Source organism: Helianthus annuus, chromosome 1 (assembly GCF_002127325.2).
Source record: "Helianthus annuus cultivar XRQ/B chromosome 1, HanXRQr2.0-SUNRISE, whole genome shotgun sequence".
NCBI lineage: Eukaryota > Viridiplantae > Streptophyta > Magnoliopsida > Asterales > Asteraceae > Helianthus > Helianthus annuus.
Window position 1 is genome coordinate 79,285,530 of NC_035433.2, and position 20,735 is coordinate 79,306,264.

Below are 20,735 nucleotides of genomic sequence, written 5' to 3' on the forward strand. Positions count from 1 at the left end.
TTTATTGTTAACTAGTTTCTGTGATTTCAGATCATTCGACCAGGAACCTTCGGCTGTGTGTTCTTTCGGGTGGCAATCATCCTTCGTGACTTTGACATAGAATTTATTTTTCTTGTCAAAGATGAATCCGAGTTGGTGGGGAACTCCTGCTCCAGATAATGGTGAATATACAAGTTCAGGTGTCACTCCCTCATGGTGGGGTACACCGGCTCCAGACGATGGAAAATACACGAATACAAGGTCATCTCCATTATGGGCCGAATCTCCCACACCACCTCGAATTACTGCAGAAATGTGGGCATCAGTTACCAATCAAAGGCAAAGTGAAACGATAACAACAACAGATTGTTTTGGCAATCCAATACAAGTTCCTGTAAAGCCAGCTCCAACCACAGACATGTATGGAAATCCATTACCCTTAGTTGCTTTACAGCACCATTGTTCTACTGTGGAACCATCATCTCTTGATCCAAAGAACAGTAGTCAGACAAAGTCGGCGTTGTATGCTGAAATTGTCAAAGATGCAAGCAATGGTGGATCTTCGGGGAATGATGACAGTTCTGAACATGTTAGAAGTTCAGATGAAGATGTTTCAACTTCAGTGGAGGGTGATACAACTTCAAGTTCAAGTGAGGATGGATCTGGTATTGATTCTGATACAGAAAGGCCAACACCTGAGAGTGATTCCAGTCAGGTATGTGTTGATGAACCAACTGCTGTAGATTGTGATAATTGTGCTAGATTAAAGGCAAACATGTCTGAGTTGCAAGGCAAACATGATGCTTTACAAGCTAGTTTGTTTGACTTGCAAGACAAACATGTTTCATTGAATGCCAAGTGGTGTGAATTGCAAAGCAAACACGAAGCTTTGCAAGAGAAATATGATGTGACATTTATCCACAACCAGAAGTTGACCGTGGATCTTTCAAAATGCACAGAAGCCAATATGTTTTATGAAAACCATGAAAAAGAATTTAAGTCAATGATTGAGACGTTAAAGAAAGATAAAACTGAATTGACTAAAATGGTTTCCAGAAAACAAACGGAAATTAATTTGTATATCTCACGTCTTGAGACAATGCAAAAAGAAATGGTCTGTGTAAAAACGGAAAGTGAGGCAATCCAACTCAAGCTAGATAGCTATTTGAGTTCTAGCTATGTGTTGGATCACATCATTGACGTTCAGAAAGAAAAACGGGATGTCACATGCATAGGATATAAGAAATGTCCACCACCTGTGAGACACAATTATGATGCGATGCCTGACGAGGAGGATAGAGTGTTCTTTGAACCATCTGTTCCTCTAGATGTAAAGGAGTTTGCAGCAGGACTCGGATACAAGAAAGATGTATCACCAGATTCAGATACTTCAGCAGATACATGTGTGTCTTCTGCTGAACTGAATCAGGATCCTCCAGTCATCATTGAGGATGCTGATTCTTCTGATGATGAATCTGATGATACCATCCCAGCAAAGTCTGATGCGGAAGTCAAAGATGGGGACATACCTCTCGAGAATTACATTCTATGTGATCCTCCTGCAAAACCCGCTAAGACTGTTGCAATCGAGTCCTCGTCTGCAAAAGAGTCGGAGGGTGTGAACTTGCTGTACACTCTCGTTGGTGATGATAAAATCTACTCTGACAAAGATTTCCCTATTAAAAATGTTAATCAATCTTTAATAAGTAAAGTCTTTGAAGATTCGACAAGTAAGTTTTTGGGAAAGACAGGACCACGTGTTACAGTTACACAGTGTCCTCCTATTCCAAAGGCCGAAATTCGAAAACAATTTGGGAATAAGAAATTACCAACAGTACAAAAACAGCAAAATCATGCCAAACCTAAAGGAAAGGCACCGACTCAGGGTCAGAAGAAACAGACCCAAAAGAAAAACAAGAATGTGAACTTTGTGAAATCTAAGGGAACGGACAAAATCGAAACTTATGAGAACAAATCTAACTTAGATTTTGTTAAACAAGCAACAGTTTTGAAAAGAAATGATCCAAACTGTTCAAAACCTAGTACCTCGGGATCACAAAGTTCATCATCATCGTCAAGACGAGCACATGATGCTTCGGGGATTGTTGAACGAAGATATTGTTTTGAGTGTGGAACAATTGGACATATCATTCGAAATTGTCCATATCTTCATAAGTTGAAAGCAAAGGTTGATGATCCCCGTGAACAAAATCATGCCGCCCAAGAGAATAGAAAAGGCAAACAGGGCGAAAACAAGAAAAAGGTTCGGAAGATAAACCTCGTGAAATCTAGAGGGACTGATAAAATTGATACTTCAAAAAACAAATCCAATAAGGATTTTGTTAAACAAAGTAAAATTTTGAAAAGAAACAGTCAAAACAACTATACACAACACACAAACGGTTGTGATGTAGGACCAAGTACCTCAAGATCACGAAGTTCATCATCCGGCTATTGCAGTTATGATACTCCGAGGTTTGTTGAGCGGAGATCATGCTTTGAATGCTGTGAGTATGGACACATCATTAAGAATTGTCCATATCTCACCAAGAGAAAGTCAAAAATTGATGCCCCCCATGGTAACAATTACCATAAAAGATCTGTTTCACCAAAACAGGACCCTCGTCTTGTTAAACAACGAGAAAAGAAACAGAAAAAGAAACAAAGAAAAGAAGTTGAAAAGGTTTTAAAACCGGAGGTCATCCAAATAAAATCTGTTAAATCGGATGTTAAACATGAAAAACAGAAACAGATTTGGATACCAAAACCGGTAACTGTTTCAGGGGGAGCTGCATCAATTCCGAATCATCGGGAAATGGATGTTACAATTCTCGATGATGACGGACGACCCAAGTCTGTGAAGGCTTGGGTCCCACTCTCCAACTAATCTCTGAGTGAGTGTGCAGGAAGTTCCAGGAGGAACTATTGATAGTCTTAGGATTGTTGATAGTGGAATGTCCTTGCACAAGATAGGCGACAGAAGAAATTGTTGCCTTTGATGGAGAGAGAGAAAAGAAAAAGAAAATTTGGATGAATGAAGTTGCAAAATTCGACCAAATGAAGAACGTGTCAAATTTGGTCATTATGGTTTTTGATCGGGTCCACAGGAACGAATGAAGTGAAATGTGTGTCGATGCCTTGGCGTGGATTGAACATCCGCTCACCATTTCTGAAAGAGAAAGTCAAAGACCTTCGCTGGTGAAATGTGGAAGACCAGCCGGACCCGGAGGTTTATGAGCTTGTTGCTGTCAAGAGATTTTTCAGTAGTTGCAAATTCGACTTTGAAGTCCACACCGGGTGGATATCCAGTTGGGAGAGTGCTTAAATTCCTTGCAATGCACGGAACAGTTGCAGGATACGCCTTTAAATTCTTAATCTCTCCTATACTTGTCGATATTTAAGCTACTTTGTGAATTATTATTATCTCGTACAGCACTCTTTGACCTGACACATTGATCTCGAATATCACCTCACACGTGATTGTTTCAATATGAAATTCATCAATGTTGTCATGGTCCGCACCGCTTACCGACATGCCAACTCACTTTTCCAAAATTTGTTAAATCTTTTCTGATAAAACTTAATTTTGGTAAACGGCATTAAGGTCAAGCACAAGAGTAAACCAACATCGGAAAATCATTTTTGTAAATACCTTTGTGTTTTTAAATTTATCTTAGTTTATTGATTTTAGGGGGAGTAAATCCAAAATCTGAAAATCCAAAAACATCGAAAAATTTCAAAAACACAAAAACAATAGAAAAACAAAAATGAGTTTCCTGGCGAGCAAAAGAGAAAATGATAGTACATCAGTGGTCTATCCATACCTCTTTAAACATTAAATGAAAAACGATAAGCAGCTCTATATAAGATGTATCGGTAGGCTCACAATCATTTTAAAGTGTGCAGGGTGATATAAATCTTAATCGACTGAAGACCAGGTGGGAACCATTCATTGGCATATGGTCTTAGTACCGAAATTTCGTTTGATAGATTGCCGAGGTTCTGAGATATTCGGTCTTTATGCTGCTTATCATCTGGGTATCATGGTTGTATCTTTTACCGAAAAATAACGGGGACGCAAGTCTAGATCTTCCATGATACTATTCATACGTGTACATATTACATACTGCATTCGACCTCAATAAGTGATAAACAATCACATGTCCAAATCAAATAAGTGATAAAATATCACATTTATCCGGGAGTCAAGTTCGTCTCTCTGCTGTACGGAAGTACTGACCTGTTCACGGACTTGCTCCTGTGCCCTCATGCATATGAAAATCAAGTTCCTCATCAATAAGTGATTCTATCACAAAGGGCTTGTTTTCAAATCAAAAATAAGTGAGAATCTCACATCATATACGGTCAAACAGATGATAATCGGTATACTCACCGGTAAGATGAACCCTCGTGCATACCTTGATACGGGAATGTGTCGTGATGTGGATGAACACCGGTCGGTAAGTATAAATTATACATTAACGTATCCTCTAACCATGATTACATCTGATAAGTTGAGCTTAAGTGGACAACAATACCGATAATTGTTATAGGATGCTTATCTTAATGTTAACTAACTGAACAACAAGAGCGTTTTGGCATGACCATACACTAATATGATTCTCTTACCCTCGAAACTCGCAAAAAGAATGTCTGTATATAGTTATTTACTGCTTAACTTTTATTGTTTTTCTCTTAAACAGTTTCGTCGTTTGGTGCATATCAGCACGACATTAGCGGTGATGTCGTTTGATAACACTCAAAGGATTTTAAATTGTTGTCTTTTAATTTCAAAAATACTAAAATCCGTGTTTTAATATAAACTTTATAAAAGCCAAAAAGATTTTATTTCTGCTTTGTTTTCGATCGTACGATGTTGGAGCTCAAGTCTTCGTTACTTGAAACCTGACTGAAAACCGAACTGACTAAATCTTCATAAACGGTCAAACTTTGCATGTTTTGAAAGTTAAAGACTGAAATTGACAAATTTGTTAAACTTTCAAACTGTCGGACGGTGTTTGATTGTGACATGGTCATTCGTGTGTCATTTGTTTATACTATATTCCAAGCAGTTGTTCTCATTACGCGTTTAGATTTCTTGCATGTGCAGATTCTAAAGGCTAGGAGAACATGGTCGATGACAAGCTCTGGAATGAAGACACGACGAGAAGGCGCTCAAAAGATGAAGATGATCGAGTTGCTGCTGGCCATCATCAACACCACAAGGATCTCACTTCATAAAGATAAAGTCTTTTCACGAGCATAACTCAAGGGGGAGCTTATGTTAAGGGGAAGTTTGTCAACACACTTCCTACATGATACGGGTAGTTTGTTGATACACTCTCTGCTTTCAAGACGTGAAGACTTTGAAGATCCTCCGACATTGAAGACTTGAAAGGACATCAGAGTTTTGGGAACTCGAAGACCAAAGACCGTCGAAGTTCGAGACGAGTCTACAACTATAGAAGATAAAGACAAAGCTACAGCCAAGGGGGAGTTTGTTGGTGCACTTGTGTCTGTACTTTGTCTGTATTCGGTCTGTATATATAAACGATGTTCTAAGTCTGTAAGTTGACCAAGTCAACTATCCTCCTAGTTTGACTTGGTCAATCTGTTTGTAATATGCTAGTCTGAATCGAAGGATAATCTCGAAGGATACTGTCGATCCTTCGAGGTAATCGAAAGATATGCTTCGAATTGTTGGACCTCGAAGGATCATCCTTCGAGGTCATTGCTGATCATTCGAACATGTTGTCATCGACTCATCTATCGGATCCTTCGACCAAGACCTGCTGTGTATGGGTATAAATACCCATGCATTGTGTTTAGTTCATTAGACACAAGAGAGAGTTCAGACAGATTCACACACATCCGAAAGAGAGAGCTTTGAGAGCATTCTGTCCGAACCACACACACACACTTTGAGAGTTTACAAGTTAGGTTTGTAAACATTGTGCTTGTAACCGAAACCTTCATTTGCATTAATACAAGTTGTGTTAATCGGTGAACCCGTGTGTGTTGTGTTTATACTTGCTTAATCCCGGTTTGCTCGCTAGCTTGGATTCCGCACTCGCTAGTGGGTTAGTATAACAAGGTTTGAGGTTCGTCATCCGACAAAAAGGGACCTACAGGGATTACTAATCATGACGACGACTTCTACTTTTGACTTGAAATTCGACATGAACTATAAATCTTTCAAAATAAAAGATTTTGAACTACACCAGACTTGCATTTGAAACATAATATCAATGTTTCTCAAAAGGGGCAATAATGATGATGACAACTTGCATCTATAGCTCGACTCATCTACATGTTTATCAAATTGTTCTTAGTAAGTAGCAGAATATTTTTATCACTCTACGCTTCTTTCTTCATTATCACTTGTCAAACAATTACAAGCATTCTGAAGCAAATGTTAAACCCTTGATTAACTATTTATACAATAAATATATTATAGGAATCGATTACAAGATAAACGTAAAATTATAAAAGGGTGTATCTTTATGGAAAAACTTCAAATCTTAATCAAGCATCTTGGTTCAGAAAGCTTGAATCCATTCCCATTTAGCGTCTCCCCTTTCTGTGGCAAACTAAAAATTTCCAATTCTTGAAGAACACCATCTATGGGAGTCAAGAAACCACGTCAACAAACCGCATTGTCAGGTCCACAACCACCCGTAGTTGCATACTGTTATTATTTTTGTCGAGCCACACATCGGTTTCACCTTGAGACTTGTGAAAGATCATCTTTAGATGAATGGTCTCCAAATAGTTGGGCATACCACCGACCTTCTCAACCCTTGATTTCATTTGTGCTATATCTAACGACCATGAAAATGCAATGACGAAAATTTACACGTTTAGCCTTCTGAACCTCCTAAAAATTACTGTTTTGTAGAATTACCTGCTCAACTGAAAGACAATCAGTATTCCTAAACTCTGCTATGTGATTTCTTAAATATTCCTCTAATTTAGCTACATCTTGCCTATGAAATACATCTCACAGAGCGATTCCCTCCATTGCGTCACCATGCTTTTCTTTCACTTTTTTTGTCTTGTTAAGCTTTGTGGATGTAATGACACCGGATTCCCTCCATTGCGTCACCATGCTTTTCTTTCACTTTTTTTTTTCTTGTTAAGCTTTGTACATTCACCTACAAGTTAATAATTTTAAATACTTTCATCAATAACAACCTAATCTTGAAAATGCGATAACTTCATGTTAAAACCGTGATGATTATCCAACAACAGAATATATTATAGGTTCTAGCTGATTGCATCTTCTTATAATTGTGTATTTGTTTAAGCACGCGTATGAGAACAAAAGTAGCATTTTGAAGTTAAAGAAACCTTACAGTATCAGATTTTTCATAGTGAAGCTTAGTAACGGAGTCTCCATAAGCAATATCCATCTTTGGACCCATGTCTGGTTTTGATGATAGATCAGGCAACTTAGTAGCCACATTAAGGTTGCCATTAATGGGTAGGGTGGTATTATGAACCTCCTAAAAATGAATGTCAAACCATTACAATCATATTAGTAATAAAGTTTAAATAAGAAAATATATTAGTAGTAAAGTTTAAATAAGAAAATATAAAGTCTTTTGTCTTCTATAGTTGGAAAATACCAGTGGGTCAATCATGATGGGTAACAAATCAGTGGGTAATATTTTGTTTCCGTAGATCATAATTGGTAGGCCTTAAAATACTTTTTGTCCAAAATATATGTTTATCTTATAGATAGTGTGTCACGTATGATTAGTAAAACTACGTTATTTCAAAAATAATTTAAATTTCAAAAAACAATTTAAATTTCAGAATACTATCATCTAAGAGGTTTTATACACAACCCGAATCAACCCATTTATAAGTAAATGGGTTGTAATTAGTTTATTGGCGAGAATTTTAAATCACATCTCCTCTAAGATGCCAACTTCGCTTAATCATTTAAAAGTCACCCGTCGCATACTCAAGTACGTTTTATATCAACAAAATGCATGATTATTTTAGTAATAATTTTGTAATCATATTTGATGTATATATAATCTATGAAATTCTAAAAGAAAGATCAAGAGCGTTGATGGTTCAACCAAACCAAACCACATTCAACCTGACCTGAAAATTTTACCCATTTTGATTTTGTGACTGTTCCTGGCTCACCCGTAAGGGTATGTCTCACCAGTATTATTAATAAGAAACAGTAAAATGATCCTAGTTGGCTGGAAACGGACAGACATTATAACTATGCAATAAACAGACAAAATATGAATTATTTTACCATAACTCTGTGGCTAGCAGATTCTTGAACCATAGGTGGTTTCTCCACTTGACTAATGAACCACCTAAATAGACAAGATAAAAATCATAAGCTAGGTAATATATGATGTTTCTGAGATGGTTCATAAGTTAACGTTTCAGTTCCATTATCATGATATCCATATCACCATAAGTCAATTGAATTCTACTCATAACGCATACATCTTCATAAATCATTTATTTAAAGATTTAGATTATAATATTAATAATATTGTTATTATAATCATAATTAACGCCTTAGTTCATAAAAAGATTTATACTTAAAACGGATTTAAAAAATTCACCTGAGGACATTCACATCTTCTTCATGCAGGTAACTCGGAGTCAAAGATTCTGCATGGGCTAATAAGGAAGCTGCAATAGACAGATGTTATGTAAACTAACCGCATTTGTTTTTATTGAGATGGCATGCCCACCAAACGTCTATTTTTAAAACATTTGACCGCTAAATTGTTTATCTAAATAAATTACTTTTAAAATAATATTGTTACTATAAAGAATATTATAATGCACAAGAAAGTGTTTGTGGTCAACCGACTGGGACGGTAGTGAAAAGAGACCTGTTACCCAACCCACCCATCCTGGCATCTCTAATGGAAGTGTTGAAATCGGAATATATATACATTGGTTTCTGCTTGCGGTGGCTTTTCTTTCAGAGGCACCACCAGGTAACTCAAGAAACGCATCGATAAAGAAAGCATTTTCATCTGCATAAAGAGATATTGGTCAAATGAATATACTGATGAAGTGATGATCTGTATGAAAACAATTATATTTATAAAGTTGTTCTCAGATTTAAAATTGGCTTGATTATTTACCTTCTGATTGATCGAATCTTGGGCATGGTGATACATTCCTATGAACAATCACCATGTCATCAAGATTTAACACGCATTCTTCAGTTCCCTGCATCAGGAATCAGTTAGGATAATTAACAGCACAAAAAATATAAACCAAGAATTAAAGATAACTAACCATTGAGTCCGTGCGCTACTTTGGTTAACTGGAGGCAGAAGATGTGGCGCGTCTGAAGCGGCAATGGTGCACTAGGGTTTACCTACCGACAGTGGCAGGCAGTCAGAAGCGGCGCTGAATAAAATGGAGAATGTAGGGTTTGATTTTATAATGGTGCGTTCATGTGAGATTTTCCATTTTAACCCCTCCTTGTTACACTCTATTTATCTATTAACTACACCTCTGGCCCTTTCATTTAGCATGTTTGCGCTAAGACTAAAAAATTACGTAATTGTGCATATCTGCTTATGATATACAGACTAAAAATTATGATATACTTCGTAAATCTTAAGAATTCAACTTTAAATATACTCAAGATTCTTGCTTTCATTTTAGGGAGAAGGGAGGGGGGCTATGATTGCATAACCAAGTTTGGAGCTTTCCCATATAATTAAGATTTTTTGATACATTTTAATAAGCGAGTAATATGCTCATATGTGCTTTAACGTTGCATTAATGTTCTAAACGTGTTTAACTTCTTTCCCGAACAAAAAAAAATCTTAATTCATATAAAAATGTGTACTAAAAATTAAAATGTTCTAATTTGAAGATATAATTTATGATAACACGTCTTTAATAGTTTTGAAAACACTCAAGCGATTACTTAGATTCTTTATAGATTTTAAGATTTTATTTTAGATCTCGTTTCGTCTTTAGAGTGACAACGGGTAAAGATTAGAAAGCCAAGTTCGGCGATTTCACTTTTGTTTAGAAAAACACATGTGTAAAATTAATATCTTTTTGAAAAAAAAAACTAATAACACTTCATTTGAAGGTTCTTGTAAAAAATTGTAGGTCCCGATTCTCGGAGGATCGATACGAAACCAAACCCTTGTTTATATCAAACACGGTCACGAGTGCGGAATCCCTGTGACGATGCCAAACCAAACACAGATAGTATAACAAACACAGAGTAACCAATGAATCACAGTCAATTTATTAGATGAGAACAATGTTCAAACATATACACACAATGTTTGACACTAAACTTTCAGACAGGGTATGCTCTCATAGTTTCAGTGTGAAACAATGATGTGTTTATATGGGCAGCCCAGGCCCAATAGTTGACGAAACTTGAATTGAGCCTGACGAAACTTCTCAGACGATGAAACTCAAGGAGTTTCGTCACTGTTCATGGCGAAACCTGGGTTTGTGACCAAAGGAAGAGTTTCGTCATGTAGTACTCGACGAAACATGCAGTTTCGTCGAGGGCTGCAAATGTTGTGTGCTGCACACAGTTTGCAGCAAACAATATAAACACACAAACACATAACTAATCACATATGCAACATGCATTGTCATTTAACAATACAAAACAAACGAGACAAACTTGTTGGACACAAGTAGGATACGAGGATATCCGACTTGGTCGACGGTGAATATAGACTCGATAATAAAAGACCGTACAAAATACATCGTTAAATCAATACAAGTTACAGACACCAAAATATGCATCACTCCCCCTTGTCTGTTACTGTCTTCGGTCGCGTCCAGGTGCTTCACGCATGAATTCCTCGGTAAAAGCAGTAACAAGCGACGCGCTGAAATCGCAACGCTTGATGCGCATCCTTGTCATCATAGAATATATCATGCCGGAACAGCTTGCTGATGTCATTTGCCGACATATTCACGATCCACATCGGATCTAACATCCGAAAATTTTCATGATCACCAGTAAACACAATCACCGCTTCATGCGTATCCGGATCGTAACACAATAGCCTCATATCATCAAGAAAATTCCGCTTCATCGGCATTAAAGGAATCTTATCCATAACCTTCGCGGGCTGATAAACAAGCTTGTAACGCGCCGTATTGGTCGCTGGATCCAAGGTGAACTTGATTTGTTGGTAGATGGGGAACTGAGGCTTGAACAACTTGTTTTTCCAGCCTGTCCTCCTGTTGAACTTTATTTTGCGAGCCGTATTTAGCAACCGAGTTTTTTTGGGTCGCAAAACAGTCGCAATTGTAGCAACTAATTTATTTTCGGTTGTTAATATAGCGACCAAAAAATCGGTCGTATAATGGTCACAAATGTAGTGACCAATTCAAAACGGTCGCAAATTCAGCAACGAAAATAAAAACCGGTCACAAATCTAGCAACCAAAAAATTTCAGTCGTTTTTATCGCAAATTTAGCGACCAAAACAACAATAGTCGCAAATTTAGCGACCGTAACTTTTTGGTTGTAAAACAGTCGCAAAAGTAGCAACCAAAATTGTTTTGGTCGCAAATGCAGCGATCGAAATTGTTTCGGTGGCAAATGCAGTCGCTATTTGTACAAAACAATAAAAGCTAATAAAATGAAATTTAATTTAGTTGCAAAAGCAGACGCAGATAGAGTGACCAAACTCGTTTTGGTCGCAAGAACAATGCTTTTTAAAAATAAGATATATAAAAGAATTAACTTGGTTAAAAAACGGTCGGAAATAGCAATTGAAGTTATTTCCGTAGCAAACATACTTACCAATTTAGGAAAATATTATAAAAAAATATACATTAAAGTTGTCACAAAAACGGTCGCAAATATAGTTACTTTCGATCATTCACAGTCAATATCGATTAATAAGGAGTAATTCATGTTATATTAGTCAATTACGTCTAAGTAGTTTATTTTGATCAATTAGGGACAAATAGAGAAGATTAAGAGAAATTCGTTTTAGTTATGATCAATTAGAGACAACTAGGATCGATTAGATACAATTAGGTATTAATTAGTGTTGATGAAGGACAATATTGCTCAATGATGGTCATTAACTAGGTTCAACTAGGGTTAGTTAGGACCAATTAGAGGATGGGGGATAGCAGATCACGGGAAATTAGTGTTATCAGTCAGGGATCATTAGCTTCAACTAGGGTTAATAGGGCCAATTTTAGTTACTGATGATCGATAATAATTGTTAGTGAAGACTAGTTGGTGTCATTATTCGTTAATTATGATCGATTAATGTCAATCTGGGTTAACATGGACAATTAGGGTTGATTATGTTTAGTATGAGTCATTGATAGTCAATAAGGATCGATGATAGGTAATTAAGCCCAGTTAGTGTCCATTAGGGTTAATAGGGTTAATTTAGGTTGACAATGATTAATAATCATGAACAAGGATAATCTAGAAATAGTTATATATGGTCAATGGTAATACATATAATGATGTGATATTGTAGGTCCCTGTTTCGGGATCAAAACCGTGATTATTATGATTATGTTCATAGACGGAAGAGATTAGAGATGATAAACAAACAACTTTGTATTAATCCGGTAGTAAAACATTACAAGTCGGCCCGATTACATGATAACCGAACTAATACCAAAGGAGTATACATTCGGGGAGAGACCAAGTGGTGATCTCTCCCGGTGAGGTCTCAAACCTCCTCTCACTCTCTTACACTCTCTTAGTCTTGCAAATGACAAAGTGTTGGTATTTATACCCAACACAGGTTGTATGGTCGAAGGATCTAACTGATTAATCGATAGATCATCTGTCGATCATTCAGCTATCGAAAGATACACATATACCTCGAAGGATGACATATCCTTCGAGGTCCATCTTCATCTATCGATGGATATCTTTCGAGCTCATCGAAGGATATACACAATCCTTCGATGCCTTATCCTTCGACACCAAACATTATACAACCATAATTTGTCTAGCAAAACCCACACGGTCAACCAAATAACCCTCTCGTTTGACCACTTCAAACGAGCGGGTCTATACAGGTTTGTTTGACCGTTTCACTAACTATTACAAATTCAGCGTACAATAATAACTAATCTATTCGACAAGCATCGGACACAAAATCTGCATCAACAAATTCCCCCTTGTCCGTTGCTGTCGAATGCTGAAAATGCAACTGCAATCGATCTTCAGTCAAGTATTCATCTTTCTGTGTTAACAAATTCCCCCTTGACCGATGATCCAGGTAAGTAGTATCTTGATGCTCCTTGCATAATATTTCCCCCTCAAAGTACGCGTATCCGTGTTGGGTGTTGTGCAATTTCCTCAAAAGGCTCAATTGACCGATCTTCCGCTGATCTTCCAATACTCCAATCGGCATTTGATAAGGGTTCCATTCTTTAAAAAAACTGCATCAAGTCTTGATCTTCAAGCATACTACATTGATAGAGATTTCTGGTGAACTGTCTTCTGTAAACCGTCTTTGTGGAATCGACCAAGTAATGCACTTTAATCTTCAGCATCAACACTCAGGAAAGTCAGCTAGACCAAGTGTATCCCTTGCAAGCTCAACCAAACGGCACGCTTAGTTGAACTACATCCAGATCTCATTGTCTCGCCTTTGTGAAGTTGACCACGTAATGCACTACGGATCTTCAGCATCAGTACTCAGGAAGTCAGCTTGACCAAGTACATCGTTTGCAAACTCAACGAATTGAGTTACCCCCAGATCCCTGTAAAATCCCAAAGAAACATCAAACCCAAAACCGAATCCTGCAGGTCTTCAGCTTTGAACTATCAACTTCCATAAAGATTCCCTAGGTCTTCAGTAAACAGCGCTTTGACACTACTGTCGACTTTAGATACCTGTATGTTTCCGTGCAAAACTCTTCACGCTGGCTGGAGAATTAATTAAAATCCTCAAATATGTGTCTGTGCAAAACATTCCACGCAGAACCGTTTGTATCACCAGAAAATCACAAACTCTACCACCTATGATTGCGTTTAGAAATTTACCGAAGAAATTCAACATATGAAAATTTTTATCCCCCCATTTCTTTGGTAAAATCTCTAAACCTTAACAGATTCTTTCCACTTCAAAGAAACTGTCGTCAATTTCACATAACAAATTCTCTCCACTGAGTAGAATTTATCTTCAAATGTTCACCAATTCCCTCCACTGAGCGGAACTGTCATCAATCTTCATTGAATGTTCTCGGTTCCGAAAATTCACGAAAACGACTTTCTTCTTTGCATATTCTAGTTGAATAAGAACGTCCCCTAGTACCCCGTATGATCCGACTTGTATCCCTCCAAAGACTTTGTGAACTCGTTAGGACCGGTATTGACATTCTAGGTTCATTCATTCGTTACCAAATGCGAGAATATGACAATAAACAAAAATATTTCTTCGTTGCATATTCTAGTTGATAAAGAAATTTCGCCTAGTACCCCGTAGGATCCGACTTGTATCCCTCCAAAGACTTTGTGAACTCGTTAGGACCGGTATTGACGTTCTAGGTTCATACGTTCGTTTTCAAATGCGAGAATATGACAATAAACAAAATGCTTTCGAACATTTACGAATAACCGGTAACAATCATAAATATTGACGTGCGGAAGTGAACATACCGTGTTGTTTTTGGCCCATAGTAGTCGCGTCACCATTTTGCCATTTGCATCGGTAACCGTGACTACCCCACATTTTTCAAAAATCAAGTTTTCATCATCTCTTGTTTTCATCCTGTTGGTGCACTTGTGTCTGTACTTTGTCTGTATTTAGTCACGATGTAAACGATGTCCGGGTCAGTCCTGTAAGTTGACCAAGTCAACCGTCCTCCTGGTTTGACTTGGCCAAACAATCAGATATTGGTTGTAACATGTCTGTCTCGAAGGATGAGTGATCGAAGGATAATGTAGATCCTTCGATCTCATCGAAAGATATGCTACGAAAGTTACTGTTGGACTTCGAAGGATATGCAATCCTTCGAAGTATTTGAAGATCTTTCGATGGCTTTGTGATCGATAGATGATCCTTCGTGACATCTATCGGATCCTTCGGTCAGACATGCTGGGCTGGGTATATATATACCCATGCAGTGTATGTTAGAAGATAGATGCACACAGAAAGATAGAGAGTTTCTTTGAGAGCATTCTGTCCGAAACACACACACACACACACTTTGAGAGTTTGCAAGTTAGATTTGTGAACATTGTGCTTGTAACCGGAACCTTCATACGTATTAATACAGTGGTGTTAATCGGTGAACCCTTGTGTTTGTGTTTATACTTGTTTCATCTCGGTTTGCTTGCTAGCTTGGATTCCGCACTCGCTAGTGGGTTTGTATAACAAGGTTTAGGTTCGTCATCCTCCGAGAGGGACCTACAAGTGGTATCAGAGCCGTGGCTCTTTACCTTGTTTAAAACCGGGTTTTGTTCAAGTTCTTGGTGTGTTTGGACATTTGGTTTAGCACCTGTTTTTGGAGTTTTTCTTGCATTTTTAAACTGAAAAACGTGTTCTAAACCTTTCGGGAGTGTTCAAGTGTGGGTTGGGTAACTTAAAATCTTGTTCTAAAAAGTTTGTTGTTTTTCCGGCCAAACTTCCGGCTGAATTCCGGTACTGGTTTCTGGATAAGATATTTCCTTTTTGGGACATTTTTCAAAGTTGGTAAAAAGTTGTGTCTGCACATACCTTCTGCCGAAAGTTGTGCACCAACCCATCACCTTTCCCACCTACCCGTCAACTTTGTGTCAGTTGTGTCAGAGCTCATCGAAAGACATCCTTCGACATCGAAAGATAATCTTTCGATCAAGAAGGTTCGACATATATCCATCCTTCGAACATCTTTCGAAGCTTGTGTTCTATCTTTCGAGCCAAGGAATCTTTTCGAAGGATACATCTTTCGAGCTACTGTTACTCTACGAAAGATAAGGATCCTTCGTATTGGTGAATCTTTCGAGATCTGTGTTCGAAATATAAGGAGAATCTTTCGAAATCATCTTTCGAAAGATAAGGATCCTTCGTGTGGTCAATCCTTCGAAGTCAATCTTTCGAAGTCTTTGTTCGAAACTCAACAGTGATCTTTCGAACACTGTTGATCCTTCGAACAAGCATTGATCTTTCGAACAAGGTTGTATCTTTCAATTCGTCTGTTTGCATTTAACAGTTTGTGTTCGTGTAGGTTATCTATTAGTATTTGATCAAAATGAGTTGTACAAGTCCTTGGTATTGGAGTTTGGACTCACAATCTAGTCAAGAACTAACTTCTGCTGCAGCTTGGGCAAAGAGTATGTTTCCACCGCCATCAATCAGTCCAAGTCAATGGGCTTTGGTATCCAATCAAAGTCAAAGCATTCAAAACCTTTTGATTAGTGAAAGCGAAACGGGAAGCAACAATCGTCCACCGAAGTTGAACCATATGAACGATTTTCCATCATGGAAAAACCGTTTTCACACGTATGTTCAAGGGCAAAGCACCGATCTTTGGACATGTTTCATCAATGCGTTCAATACTAATCTTGAAGTTGCAGCTTCCACTTCAGAAGGTTATGCTAACATGCTCGAAAATGACAAGAAGGCTTATGAATTGGAGAAAAAGGCCTTTGCTACACTTACACAAGCACTCAACAAAGATATCTATCATCAGTTCTCCTACTGCAAGACCACGAAAACATTGTGGGATGCCTTAGTTGCTAGAGGAGAAGGCAATGCAGCTACTCGAAAGTCTCGTCATGATTTGTTGAAGAAAGAGTTTGAATCGTTTCAGTTTTTGGAAAACGAAACTCTAAATGATATGACAACACGGTTCTATCATCTGATTAGTGAAATGTGTGCTTATGGGGTTGTCTCTACTCAACAAGACATGGTAAATAGGTTTGCTGACGCCTTGCCTCCAAAGTGGAGTTCTTTTATTGAGTTGTTGAAGCACACTGGAACTCTAGACACGGTTAATATCTACGAGTTTATTCAGAAGCTGGAACATAAAAATGATGAAGAAATCAGGAAAGCAAAGCGAGCCCCGGCTCCTCAGAATACAGAAATGTACCTTCCAGGCTTCGATGCTTTGGCAAGATCCGCTGCAGCTCAGCAACAGCAACCTAAACTGCAGACTGCATTTGTGTCCAACACAAGTTCCTTTCCGTTTCCTCAGTCAACAGCTGCTCCACCACAACCGCAATTCGATCTGAGGTCTTACATTCCTGTTCCAACACAGCCACAAGTCCAACCTCAACAACAACAACAAGCTCATTATACAAGCAATCCTCAACCTCAACCCCAAAATCCTAACACAATCCGAGTCGACAATTCAAATCTTTCACACCTTAGCATTGAAGTTGCTAAGGAGCATATGGAAATTATCAACACCATGGTCAGTGCTTACTGTGGTTTGGTAGCAGGTCAGCTTGGAAACATCAACATGACCAATGAAGATTATCAACAGATCGACAAGGAAGAAATGGAGTTGATGGATATAAAATGGGCTTTTGCTAGTGCAGTTAGAAGGGCCAAAGACTTCATGGCTCGTACTGGTAGAACTTCGTTGGAAGGAAAGAAAGATACGAAGTATGGGTTTGATATCAACGCCGTGACATGCTTCAACTGTGGTAATAAAGGGCACTTCAAACGTGAGTGCACTCTACCAACAAAACATGGCAATCACAACCCTTTCAGAAACCAGACGAGTACTACAAATGTGAATGCCCAGCAAGAAAACCGTGAGAGGAGGATGGTGGCAGTGAATAACAATCAGGGCCAGCCTGGAACTTCAAATCCCAATCGGGCTTTGGCTGTTCAAGCTGATGAGGGATGTGACTGGTTAGTGCAGTTTGGTGATGATGATCAGAGAAGTGGAACAGCTTGTTATGCAAAGATCATCGAGCATGTTCATAAAGAAGAGTCTTCTGGAAGTGATGACAGTTCCGGTTATTCTGGAAGTTCTGATGAAGAAGGATCTGTTTCTGGGGATAATCACTCAGAGTCTGATGTGAAGGAGGAAGGAGGTGATGATATTCAGGATCTACTGAATGAAGCTGATGAGCTTAAATGTCAGAAATCAATTCTGATTAGGAAGGCGGCTACTGCATCAAAGGAAATGGAGAAGTTATTTTCTGAAGATGGAGCTTTTTCTTTTCAAACTGCCTTTATGGCAAACGGTTCAGCCTCTTCTAGTCAGGTAAATTCTGAACCTCCTGCTCCTAGTGTTTGTAAATCATGTGCTGATATGAAGCTTGAATCAGAAAAGCTTCATAGTCATAATCAGAATTTGGTTATTGAACTGTCGAAATGCAAAGAGGCGAACATGGCTTTAACTCGGAATGAAAAAGAATTTAAATCTGTAATAGAAACATTAAAGAAAAATGTGTCCGAGGTTAACAAAGTAGTTTACCACAAGCAAGTAAGTATAAATGAATATATTAACATTGTGGAAGAAAATAAAAAGCAATTAGCCATTGCCCAATGCGAGCATGATGCGATCAAACAGAAATTGGATAGTTATTCTAACTCCCAATTTGTGCTTGATCACATCATCGATGTTCAACAACCGAAGGGAAATCAGAAAGGCATAGGGTACAAGAAATGTCCGCCCCCTTTGATGAACAATTATACCAAGATGCCCGATGAGGAGGAAATGCCTCGGTATGAACCCAGTGTGCCTCTAGATGTTGAGGAATTTGCTACTGGCCTAGGGTTTAAACCAGACAATTCTTCAAACACAGCCTCTAAGGAACACGAAACGTCATCATCCATGAAGCAAAGTCCTCCAATTATCGAGGACTATGAGACATCGGATGATGAATCAGAAGTGGCTGTAAGTGATCAGGATAAATCACTTAACAAGATGAAAGGAGTAGTTATTCCACGAGAGAATCACATCCTTTGTGATCCTGATACTCCCGATGTTCCATCTGTCAAGAAGCAAGTGACTGATCCTGTCAAAGTCGATAAGACATGTGTGTCTACTGTTAAAAGCAGTAATGTGTTGTACACATTGGTTGGAGATAATAAAATCTACTCAGATCACGTTTTTCCAATTAAAAATGTAAATCAATCTTTGATTGATAAAGTCTTTGAAGACAACACAAACAAATTTTTGGGAAAAACACTTCCGGGAATTGTGGTAACACAATGTGATCCAATTCCTAAGGCTGAGATTAGAAAACAGTTTGGTAACCAAAGATCCTCAACCACTCAACAACCTACTGCTTCTAATGGTAAACAACCAGTCAAACGAGCTCAAAAACATAAAGTTTCTCAGAAAAAGTCTGACACAAAAGGAGCTCGATTTCAAAAGAAAGCAAAAGATGTCAAGTTCGTGTCATCCAAGGGTACTGATAAGATTGAAACTTTTGAAAACAAATCTAATACTGATTTTGTAAAACATGTGACAATCTTAAAACGTAACAGTGATAACAATTACACTCAACGCACAAATGGGTGTGATGAAAAGGCTAGTACCTCGGGTTCCACGAGTTCGACATCTTGTGGTCAATCAAGTTCTCTTAAATTTGTTGAAAGGAGAACATGTTTTAAATGTGGAGAAATTGGGCACATCATCAGAAACTGCCCAAATGCTCCAAAGAATAAATTTGTTGAGAAAGCTCCACCTGAAACAGTTCATCCTCAACGTCGGTCAGTTTCACCTAGACATGATAAACGAACGGTAAAAGAACAAGAAACTAAACAACGACGTAAGAACATGAAAACTGTTGAAAAGGCTTTAAAATCTGAAGTTAAAACAGTTCAAAGGGAACCAAGTGAATCACAACCTGTAAAACCAGAATCTTCAAAAACTGGTAGGCAAAAACGAACTTGGTTACCTAAGGCGGGTGACAATTCAGGGGGAGCAGTTGTTCTTGAAAACCATCAAGAGATTGATATCACGTTTCGTGATGCTCAGGGACGACCCAAGACCACTAAAGCTTGGGTCCCCATTCTCAACTGATGATTTTAAATGACATGTGCAGGATGTTCTAGGAGGAACTATTAATAGTCACTGGATTGTTGATAGTGGAGCATCCAGGCACATGACTGGCGACTTACGACTCCTATACGACGTGAGAAACATTAGAGGAGGGTATGTTGCTTTTGCGGGTGACAAAGGCGGTTTTATCACTGGAGAGGGAAGTATCTCAAATGGCATCGTGTGCTTCGATAAGATCAATTATGTTAAGCAAATTGATCATAATCTTCTCAGTGTGTCGCAAATCTGCGATAAGAAATTCACCGTGCATTTTGACGATGCCGGTTGCTATGTGCTGAAACCTGGATTCAAAATTCCACAAGAATGGATTCTCTTATCGGCTCCGAGAGTTAATGATCTTTATATTCTCGACATGAGCCAAGCGATTACAACATCTGCACAAGTCACTTGCTTTGTCTCAAAAGCCACAGAAAAGGAGTCTATATCTTGGCACAGAAGAATGGGACACATTCACTTGAGAAAGATGAACCATTTGGTGAAAAATAATCTTGTGAATGGTGTGCCTGTGAGAAGTTTTCATTTACAAGATATCTGTGTCTCGTGCCAAAAAGGGAAGCAAACAAAGAAGTCTCACCCTTTGAAGAAAATCAACACTGTCAGCATGCCTCTCGAACGTCTTCATATGGATCTTTTTGGACCTATGAAGCACAAGACAACATTCGGAGATGCTTATTGTTTAGTAGTTACTGATGACTACTCTAGATTTTCTTGGGTATCCTTCATGGCACACAAGAGTCAAACTCCTGGCATCCTCAAAGATCTTCTTAC

General features: G+C 38.2%; 1 protein-coding gene across 3 annotated transcripts; it reads right to left on the reverse strand.

Annotated features, from left to right (window-relative positions):
* Positions 1-6,402: 6,402 nt before the first annotated feature.
* Positions 6,403-9,415, reverse strand: LOC110869837. Of its 3 annotated transcripts, none has more exons than XR_004859757.1 (8): positions 9,271-9,415; positions 9,114-9,201; positions 8,919-9,002; positions 8,580-8,649; positions 8,258-8,321; positions 7,335-7,484; positions 6,966-7,133; positions 6,403-6,883 (listed from the first exon to the last, which is right to left on the reverse strand). XR_004859757.1 is itself a non-coding variant. In XM_022119053.2 (7 exons), exons 1-7 carry the CDS (start codon positions 9,271-9,273, stop codon positions 7,038-7,040), a joined length of 555 nt encoding a protein of 184 aa, XP_021974745.1. In that variant the 5' UTR covers positions 9,274-9,415; the 3' UTR covers positions 6,403-7,037. The 3 variants fall into 3 exon arrangements, 1 of the variants encoding a protein (XP_021974745.1); XR_002553098.2 differs by having other exon boundaries at positions 6,403-6,800; positions 6,884-7,133; XM_022119053.2 differs by having other exon boundaries at positions 6,403-7,133.
* Positions 9,416-20,735: the final 11,320 nt, after the last annotated feature.